The sequence below is a fragment of the Diachasma alloeum genome, unplaced genomic scaffold (assembly GCF_001412515.2).
Source record: "Diachasma alloeum isolate Michigan unplaced genomic scaffold, Dall2.0 Dall_scaffold_00681, whole genome shotgun sequence".
NCBI lineage: Eukaryota > Metazoa > Arthropoda > Insecta > Hymenoptera > Braconidae > Diachasma > Diachasma alloeum.
In genome coordinates this window covers 397,163-408,165 of record NW_021680813.1, presented here as the reverse complement: position 1 = coordinate 408,165, position 11,003 = coordinate 397,163, and the positions used below count along the sequence as shown (strand labels likewise).

At 34.1% G+C, this 11,003-nt stretch overlaps 1 protein-coding gene across 6 annotated transcripts in view; it reads right to left on the bottom strand.

Annotated features, from left to right (window-relative positions):
- LOC107044131 (syntaxin-1A) overlaps positions 1-11,003 on the bottom strand; it is a 66,949-nt gene that overhangs the window by 7,230 nt on the left and 48,716 nt on the right. The window contains exons 7-10 of one of the 6 annotated variants that reach the window (XR_001461300.1): positions 10,069-10,206; positions 8,092-8,202; positions 3,549-5,550; positions 3,379-3,463 (exon numbers count right to left, since the gene is read on the bottom strand). Coding sequence is in view for 5 of the 6 variants with exons in the window: in XM_015265898.1 (XP_015121384.1) it covers positions 5,464-5,550; positions 8,092-8,202; positions 10,069-10,206 (336 nt within the window). In the remaining variant the exon portion in view is untranslated. Of the gene's footprint in view, positions 1-251; positions 346-1,733; positions 5,551-7,099; positions 7,211-8,091; positions 8,203-10,068; positions 10,207-11,003 lie in introns of those variants that run through there. The other 5 variants (XM_015265900.1, XM_015265901.1, XM_015265902.1 and 2 more) reach the window with 5 other exon arrangements.

Genomic DNA, 11,003 nt, shown 5'->3' with positions numbered 1-11,003 from the left:
ACAAAATTTTCTTTTAGCAACCTCGATCAAGGCGTATTTTCTTTTCTTACTCCGCCATAAAATTACGTTTGTGAGATTTTTGTATCAAAAATTTACCATCCAATTTAGGAAGATTCACATTTGAAAATATGAAATCGACTGGAACAAAGTGATAAATAGACACAAACACGGAAACAAAAAATGGTTCACAATCTAATAATTATCTTCTTGATAAATCAATTCATCAAAATTATTAATATTTCATATTATACCTGAATTGGGTGTTCAAAGTCCAAAGTAACTGCCGATGGTGGTAGCCACAATCACCGCGAGAATTGCGAGGCAGATCATGATCATAATCTTCTTCTACACTCGCCCAAAACAGAATAATTTATCCACATTTAATAAATTCAATATGAATGGACACAAAAAAAATCACATTTGATCCATCTGAGTGTCACAACAGGGACCGTAGTAACTCTGTTTCTTTCTTTTTTTAATTTGTGAGACGTTTATTATCGATTTTATCGAATATCTGAAGGCGATTATGCTCTGTCCATTACTCCCATGATATTCACCGTGGAACTCATTAACATAATATAAACCCTGTACGAAGTTTCATCAATGGCATTTACTCTATCAATAAGCCACTTTAAATTGCGTTTAAAAAAAGGAAAATAGACGATTGGTGAGAAAATACGATAAAAACATTTATTTACATTAATGATACGGAACAAAATGAACTAAGACTAAGAAAAGGAATTAAAATTACCGATAATAAATACTCCAACTTCAAGCGAAAATCTCTCGTGATTGAAGAATGATTAAATAGAATGATGAAATACATTTATTAGATGTAAATGAAAGAATGTTTCTCCTGCCTGTCAAACGACATTCCAATAATTCCACGACTTTTCGACTGACAAATGTACTCATTAAATTACTATGTAATCATTTAAATGCTCCAAAATAATATGTGAATTCCCACAACCTCAAATGCAGATTTATCGGAATGAATGGGATTGTGCACAAAGAGTCAATGCACGACACAGAATAACCAAGAGCGTGATTCTCAAGAAATTCCAGAAATATTTTCCTAGTTTTTCTCCCTTCTTTCCAAATGCAGAAAAGAACAAGATGTACTTCCACATCGATCGGCGTACCTTCGCGTGTTTTTAAATTAAATGTACCTGGTATGTGTTATCACATATGTACATCTGTATCTCGACCTTCTCATCTAAAAAAACATGCGCTTTATACATAATTCCGCTGTTTTTTTTAAATAAAGAAGTAATAGATTAATGTTGAACGGCACTTTGTATGGGAATACAATAGATGATAAAATAATTAAATAATGAAGGGGTATAACGATTCAAGTGAAATAATAGCGCCGAGTCTTTAATAAACATGTAGATGTTGGGACCAAATGGGCCTTTTTGAAGATTTACAAAATTAAAAAAAAATCAATTGAATTGTAATAACCTCGACTTATCGACTATCAAAAATAGTCCATTTTCCTCCACTCTCCTTAACTCTCAAGTCTGAGTGATTTCAAAAGGAAAGATGAAAAAAACTTTTTCCAAGGTGAAAAAATATCCCTTTGAAAAGATCCCTGATAATTCTCATTAAAACTAATTATTACCACAATAATTTCTCAAACATTAGGCAGATGTGATGTGGCAGCTCAAACCGTTTTGCCCCTTCTTTATTCACTTGGAACCTGCGCTACAGCATTAAAAATAAAAAAAAATCGATTTAAAGAGAAAGAAAAACAGGCGTGTATTTCCATGTAATTGAAATATTGAAGCAAAGATAGTAGTCATCACAAGAATAACACTGAAACAGTTTGCACATCGATACTTACTCAGACTGGCACTTGAACCCATTTAGCACGCAATGACAATACGAATGTTATCGTCGGGTTCCTCTTCGCTTCAGTCTTGCATCAAATCGATCGAAATTATCACTCAATTGCTCATTATTTCTTCATTAATTTCCATCTGTCCAAGGTGCGACGCGCGTTAATAACTCGTAGATTTACAATATTCTCTGACTTATACATTTTTATACATTATGATAACCAGTTTGTATAAACTATACTATTTCATTGTCAACCATAATTATTGCATTCTGTTCACCACGTTCTCTATTATCTTGAAATATTTAGTCATTATAAATTATTTAAATAAGTAATTGTTCATCATTAATTAATTATTTATTAGTCACTTTTAAAGTATAGAGTATTGCCCGCCAATTAATCATGAATTTTATCCTCAAAGGTTAATTATCTTTTTCGACTATTTTCCTTTGTCAATTTAGCCTCACAAACGCTATCCTACAAGCGCATTCTTTCTTCTTTTTCACGTTTTACCTTACAAGTACCCATACAGTAATGGTCTACCTTGTGTCTACAAGTATTTCATTCAAAATTTCGGTTCTGACGATAATCATTATTTACATTGTGACATGGGTAGAGTGACAGCGGGTTCGACAGGGCCCACCGTGATAATGCGACCTGAATTAGTATTTATTGCATTACATATTTATTTCACTAACAAGGATGTTCTTTCATGTTGCGATTCATTCATCTGTTTGTCGATGATGAAAAGAGAGGTCTAATTAAATTATTCCCCTCTTCACTACTTATTATTTTCGACTGCCAGGATACGTAATTCATGCTCAGTTTTGTTTGGTGAATAAAAAATACTGGAGTATAAAAATAAAATGAAAAATGTATGAATGTTCATTCCTCCATGATTCTTTTCAATTCAAGCTTTAGGACTAGAAATATTGAACTAGTTTTGTGACCTACAATGTGATGTTATCTATTTATTTCAGTTTTTCTTTTGAATGATCTAGAGATATCACTGGATATAACTAGGTCCAGAACTAGGAACAAAGGCAGACACATTTATAACTATCAGACAAAAGCCAAAATGCATTTCTGTAGCGAATATCGATCATCGTCTGGACATAATTCCGAAACTAGTTGGGTTAGAGAAAAATTTCAAGAGTACATGACATTTTTAACAACAAAAATCTTCTGATATCATTCCCTAAACCTAATAGTTCCAGAGATATTGACTAAATATGATCCTCTCTCAACACTCCCTACAGAATTTTAAGTCGAAGAATGAATATTGTATCACTTGGCAGTCATCAGTGGGTGAAAAAAAATCTAAGTACACTCGCTTCACTCATTCACTAATGTTTTTTTTACCTAAAAACGTTTGTTACCCGCAACCCACTTGTTCTCCATTCGTAACAACGAATGTGTTCATTGTTTAAGCTAATCAATGTAATCCATTATCTACTTTCTCTGCCATCTTAAATCGCATATAACTAATGCAATTATAATGGTCCTGCCAAACGGTTTTTATCAATTCATTAATTAACGATGTGACGTTCATCTCAATGTGACAACAAGAATAATAATCAAAATGATGACTGCTACCGTCAGGCAGACTACGATGAAGATGAGTTTCTGTGAACAAAATTAATAATTCTTTAAACATTCCCCGTCGGTTTCTAAAGAATGTTGACCAATCACCAATAGCGGAGATACTCACTTCGAGATGATCATTCACTGGAAAATCTTGAAAATCATCAAACAAATAAGCATCTTGATAATTTGAGTATTAAGTATTGTGCAAAGACACTGTTGACACCTTTGCGTCTAATTGACAATGTACTCAGCTGTTTCTCGAAGTGAGTAGCTTCAATTTAAGAGAAAGCCGCCTTGTTAATTTGTTGCGTTCAGCTGAGAAGTTTATGAAGCATTGGGTGTTCGGAATTTGTTACTTTTCATGACGGTTGCGTGAAGGAAATGAGGATCGATCGTCCGTGGCCTCGCCCGTTGCAACCTTAGTATACAGGTTTTAATCTATAGCATCGTGAGTCGAATGGTTCAACTATTGGTTATTAATTTTTCATTCTGCATTGGAGTGACTAAACGTAATGAGTAGTCATGAATGATTTTAGGATAAAAATAAGAGGACTTTTTTCGTTAAAAAATTTCTGCTTGATATTTTCTTCTAGATCTATGCAAACTTAAGACAATCGCATTATCGAGAATGATTTCATCTCCTACTCATTGAGATTTATCACTTCAATTCCAAATTACTGCCAAAGTTATGTGGACGAGGCTACGAGATTAACGAATTGAGCACTCGAATTGTCGTTGAATGCTCTCGAGTGGTTTCATTTTTTTTTCTAATTCTTTAAAGTTTGTTTTGTTAATTAACAACACTCATAATGAGTCAATTCTCCGTACTGAACATACATATAATTGGGAAGCACGTATCTTACATATAAAATAGGCGTTTTTGTTTCACTTGAACAACACTCCCTTCGGCGACGAATTTCTACTCAACCTGGCAGTTGATGATTTTTTAAAATGTAAAATATAATCAACAAATTTCTAGGGTTTCAATTTTGAGGTTTCATCCGAGGGCGTAGAGAGTGTCGGGTTATTGACCAACAAAATCATTGCCAGGGATTCTCTGCTGTTGTATTCATGTGAATATAGTAATGGCCAATTTCACCTTCAATTTCAATTAATTTTTTATGTAGTTAATAAGAGTGAATTTTGAAGTGAAAATTTATGAAAAACTTATGGTTCTGACTGATTCAGTTTTGAAAATGAGTAGAGAGTAAGAAAATTTTAGAGAATGGGAACTCTTTGTTTAGAATATATGAAACCCAAAATTTAACATAGATAATTTTACCAACTTGAAAACTAATAAGCATAGAGAAAAATATTTGGAGTTTTCTTTCTTCTGAAACATCTGCAACATTTCCCACCGTTGAAGAATATTCACAAAATAACCTGCCAATCTGCTTTCTGTTGATCCTTACCACGAAATTCAATTTGATGTTTAATCCCGACATGGTTTTCGAAATTGAATCTTCAATCCCCTTTAAGTTGCATCATAAATTCGAAATCTCATAGACAATCCTACTTTGAAGCCAATTCGAGATGAGTTATATGCTTTTCAATGAAATTGAAAATACAAATTAATAGTGAAACAAAAGGTGAAAATAATACTGAATTACTCGCCGAATCCTCTGTAATGTATTTGAGTCACCTAACACTGAGTGAAATGTATATAACGATCAATGGAGATTCATTAATTTTCAGTTTATATGAGATAATGGATCTCATATAAACATTAGACTGTTGCATTAGAGTGTGCCATTAGTGTTGTTAATCGGTTATTCAACTTAACGCTCTGATGATTATTTGCAATGATTATTTTCACTTTTTTTTTCATCTTCATGTTAGTGTTGACAGTCCTTTTTCGCATACTTTCAACTGCAAATCTCGTGCCAATTAAATTTTTTTTTTTTCTTACACTTGCGGTTGGGCATCACAAGTAGTAATTTATTTTCACTCTCACTCTCACTCTCACTCGCCTATTCATATAACTATTACAATTTCTACAATATTAGTATTATTATTCTCTTTACACTCCATTCAGTCGTTTAGGACATTGATGGAAGGCACCCTATCACAATGCAGATTAGTATGATGGCGCTTATTATGACGCAGATCATAATGAAGATCATTTTCTGTGGACAAAAAAGCACAGAAAAATGTTTGCATGAACAAGGGGTTAATTTCTCAACTAATTCAATCATGTATCACTAATTACATCCGAAATCAATTTATAGTATTAGAACAGGGAGAAAAAAATACCAAGAAAATGATCTCATTTTATCGTGCGAGCACTCTAAGCTCAGTGGTATTTTTATCTCCGTAAAGCTTTGAGAATAGATAAATTTTGATAAATCTATAAAGGTAGAAAGAAAAGAATAAAATTGAAGAACTGTTCAAAATGAAAATAATCGAATTTTCATATGAGGAAAGCATAAAATTGTGTTTCTTGGTAATTGTTCTCACTACAGTGTTCTGCAGGCAAGGGATTCTCCAGTAAGACAAGAAGATTTGTTTGAGTTTCGTGTGTATGTAAATATGCAAGTATGAAACAGTCCAAATAATGTGTCCGAGAGAGTACAATAACAGTGAATTACTGAAGTAAAAGTGTCTGATTTCATATGCTCTTTCATGTATATTATTCATGGGGACCTTTTGTGTGCTGTTCCAGTGTCTGTGTTTGGGGGTAAATGAGTTTTCTGCGCGAGGTGAAACAATTAAACAATCCACTTTGCTAAATTGTGTTTATTCAATCAAGTCGACTTATTTTTTGTTTTCATAATTCACGAAAATGGATTTTAATTCATGCTATACACTGGTAAAAAATTTCGCATTGAAAAAAAAAATTGAACAACACATATGTATCTTCTTATGTTCTTGTAAAATTTACATGACAGATTTCTTACTCTGGGAGTAATCAACTCAATACGAGCTTTACTCATTTGTAAGTTATCTAGAGAATCATTAATTTTGAGGGAAAGTGTCAAGAGATGATTTTTATATCATTTTTTCGTTCTCATAGCGTTTTTGAATATTATTATTGAATTTCAACACAAAATTAACAAAATTAATATGTTTGGAATAAATAAGATCATGACAGCTTATCACTAAACCTTTCATAAAGCTTCTAAAATCACTAATAGCAAAGATATACTGATAAACTTTTGCAGACCTCTTCATTCCAAAGATATACCCAAAATATATAATTAGAAATTCGTTACAATATCATGCGAGTAAATTTCTAATTCATCTCAATGACAACGAATGAAAAATTCTACCAGTGTCTAAATGGATCTGGCGTGCGTATATTAGCTACTGGGCTGTGCATTCGATATTCCATGATTACTACTTACTTCGATATTATTGATAGGTTATAGCAATAAATAATCATCGTAATCTCTCTACAATGAGACGCAATCAATTCTACACATCACTTGTATCCCTCTAACAAGAGAACACACTTGTCTACCATCGAACGTCAATGAATAATCCTATCTCTTCATCACACACTTGAACCTCAATAGTGAATGAAGAAATACGGAAAGGACCATCAGGGATACTTGAATCCCGTAATAAATCGAGTAAGCATAATTCATTAATTGCACTAGAGGAAACGTTAATAGAGGAATTAGGATGAGGATATTCCGATTGCAGTTGTCCTGCACTTTTCATCATATTCATTACCTTGCGGGCTTTAGTCTGATACTCCTGGGCCTTCCTCAGTTCGCCCCTTGCTGAGCCAACGTGATCGCCAGTTTGGGTGACGCAGTATTCTATGCTGTCTACCATATCACCCTGCCACATCGCGCAGGTGGATGGGGGATGATCAGGAATGAGGGAATTGGAAGGACAGATCGGGCCAGAAAAACGCGACGAAACGAAACGAATTTTTTCATTTTTTTTTCGAGACAATCGAAAGATGCAACATCAAACATTTAACCGTTTCGATTGCATTTACGAAAGGGAGAAAGGGAGTTGTTGGATGATTTGCACAAGGGGCGTATGTCCCATAAAGTGATGTTAACAGATAATTGTACACCAATTACAACAATTACAGTACGTGTTTCAGTGACGCATTATTTTTGTTGAATATTTTTACAGCACCAATCAATTACAATTGGCAGAGTTAGTTTAGATTGTTTTTGAGAATTTGAAAAAAAAAGTAGTATCACAGAGCAGTAGTGGACAGAGGCGAGACACACATCAGCACAATCATGGTAACAGGAAAGAGACACAGAGTTTTTTTTTCCGTTAATACATGCATATAAACATATTTACATGTATCGAAGGTATGTAGATATATTTATAAGCATTCGTTTTTTTGTTAATAAATGGTAGTTTTGTTAGATTTGTTACATTAAGCATTTTACACACACACACATGAATATAATTTTTTTTTATATCACAATAATCATTATTGTTCAGTTATGACCATGAAAATGATGAAAGAAGAATTAAAGCATTTTAGTAGAAAAAAAAAGAAAATGTGTGTAGAAAAAAAAAGATTGGCAGTAAATAATTTTTTTTAAGAGTTTTGGTGAATAAAATCAAACGGGTGAAAAAGATGAGGAGATGGAGAGGTGGAGGCGGAGGTGCGGGAAGGTGAGGAAAAAAAAACGTGACCAATTAGATGTGAGTGAACTCAATAATTTTTTATAAATTCGGGGTGGACTCACCCGTCGAGCTTTGCTTTGATACTTGAGGGCTTTCTTGGTGTCCTGCGTGGCTGTCTGCACATAGTCGACTGCGTGCTCCACGTGGTATTCAATGCGATCAATCATCTCGCCCTGATTTTGTTTTTTATTTTTTGTTGGTACGCGGCGCAACCCCACCAAGGCACAAAGGCAAAGGTGTTAGTTTAAAGTACGTAGACATTAAAATATTCGTTGTGTCAATTATCATGCAACAGTTTGATCTTCATACTATAATATCATGCAATTTAGTCTATTAATTATTTTGATTATCATTATTTTTTGGAAAGAATTCTATTAATTGTTTTTGCATATTTATTCGAAGCGTGAGTTTTAACTTCTGCAGATTATGAAGTGATACATGGAGAGAAAAATTTTCAACAGATTGGAGGATTTTTTATTCAATGTCAAGATGATTTAATTTCGAGTGGCAGAACTTTTTTTCTCTCAGCGTTTTAACACGAGTATATTTGCTGAAATGAAAAAAACCTCATCTTTCTTTTTCTCTCTTTGTATACACTGGAAATTTTTAGACATAAATGGTTAGTATCACCCACAGAGAAGCGCCGCGACCTATTCTCGTAATTACGAGATGAAAATAAATTGTAAAAATAAAAAAAAAACACTAGTGCCACGGGTTCACGCTGTTGACTTTGAAAATAAACTGCAGATATGGTCGTGGGCAGCGAAAGGTCATTTGAATGTATCAAATTTACGAATTGGCGCATTTATTTTTATTTTTCGGGGAAAGAGACATTTCTAAGGATTGGAGTGTTAATTGACAACTCCCCGATCTCCGTTCATCAATGATTGAATTCAATTTCTTAAAAATGTCTCTTTTTATTCGGCTGAAAACTAAAAACGTCGCATTATATTTCCGGAGAGAGAAAAAATAGATAATTCGATTCTTTGTTTTTTTTCTGTAGATGTTTCAATGTTCGCATGTACCGAGTGAAAATTTCACTAGTTGTGACTCTCTCAAGTCAACATCTTATGACATATCCTGTGTCTTACCACAGTGGTCCAATTTTTTCACTAGTACCTAGTAGACAATATATGAGAAACATTAATCTTCTGACGATTTTTCTATTTCCTACCATAATTCGAACAAATGCTCAATATAACTTAACGGCTTATCGGGCTAATACTCTCATATAATGGAACTACCAATTAGAACGAATATTTCAAGGAATTCTTTTTTTTAATCGGTATTTTCACATCGCTTCGACCCGGTTGGGGTATGCTGCGATGATGATCAAGATTTTAAATGGTTAGATCTCACCATTCTACCCGGCCGGATTTTGAACCTTTCGCATGTGAGGCAACGAACTTACCCACTGCGTCATGCCACCGGGCTCAAAAAAAATTTCCTTTGAGGAATTCTGTAGTGAAATGATAAGAGAGAATGAGCCAATTTTTCATCGATGTAGTATTTCATCTCAAAATTTAAGACAGTAGAATTTTTATGTAGAATTGTTTTTATAGACCTTGTATTCGTTCTACAAAACACTTTTACGAAATTACCTTCGTTTCGCTCAAATGACAAAACGTCCATTACAATCGGGTGATCTCATTCTACCAATTTACTACTGCAGCAAAGTGATATTATATCGATTTGCCCTAAGGTTATAACACGACTGAGTAATGTAAAACTATGAGAATATTTTTTCATATCTAATATTAAACAGGTCAAGTAGCGAAAACGTATCATCTTCATTGATTGATAACCATGAAAAAATGAAGAATTTCTGTACGGAAACTGTCAATTGCGCAATGAGCTTGTCATAACTGATTATAAGACTATACAGGACGTAATCATCTGATCCTGTCTATTTCGCAATCTATAATTTTTTCTCTCTCTCTCTATATATTGCCTCAAGTTGAAGACTGAGTTGACACAAATAAATGCATTCAACGTAATAAATAATTAATAATAATCATGAAAATGATTTTCCAGCTTACCTGACTTTCAACTAGCATAGCCATATCCATGAACATATCGTGTAGTTCCCTGATGGAGTTCTCTAATTTTATGATATCTGCGTGACGTGCCTCGATGTCTGCAAGTGTCTGTTTGGCTTGTTGCGTTTCCATAATAATCTAATAATCCCAAAGAAATTGAAACTTATTATGTCGGTAAAAAATTCGACTGCAGGCTTTAACACCGACCCAGCATTTTCTTGACAAAGTGACCTGTGACAAAGTGAGCATTTTACCTCTTGCTCACTATGCAGTTCGTTCATTTTCGACACACATGATATATTGCATTAAGGAGAGGCTATTATTATATGAGTTTTAAATGTCGCGGGCGATTGGAGTGAGATTTCTCATAAGTTGAAAATCGATTATATGTGTCTGAAAACGAATAATTAGTGCGAAAATAGTATATTTCAGCACGTCTGGGGCAATTTCGTCTTTAACGTGTGTGGGGTTTACAGCATGAGCCGAAGGCGAGTGATGTAACCACACACGTTAAGGACGAAATTTCCCAACAAGTACTGAACAAAATTTTATGTCAGAAAGCCTGAAACGCTTCGCGTCTCGTGTCTAATTCAGCCGGTTTCAGGCATGAGTGGCATAAAATTAATTGTTTAAAATGTTACAAATAGTCCAGGGCCTCCAATGTTTGCGCTACAGAGGTTTCTTTTTCTTCAAAATCTTTCAAAAATTGTGTGCAATAATAATTACGAATTAAGCTGGTGGCGCTTGTGAGGGACGGTTGAGTCCTTGGGTGCGTCTTCAGGTTTTGGGGGAAAATCATGGGCTTTTTGGATGAAATAATTGAAGAAAAGTGGTTTTGGGGGTACCCTTCAGTGTAATCTACGGAGGGAATAATGAATTGGGGGGAAGATTGAACATTTTGGGGAGGTTTTTCGACTGGTTCTAGGGACGCTGGC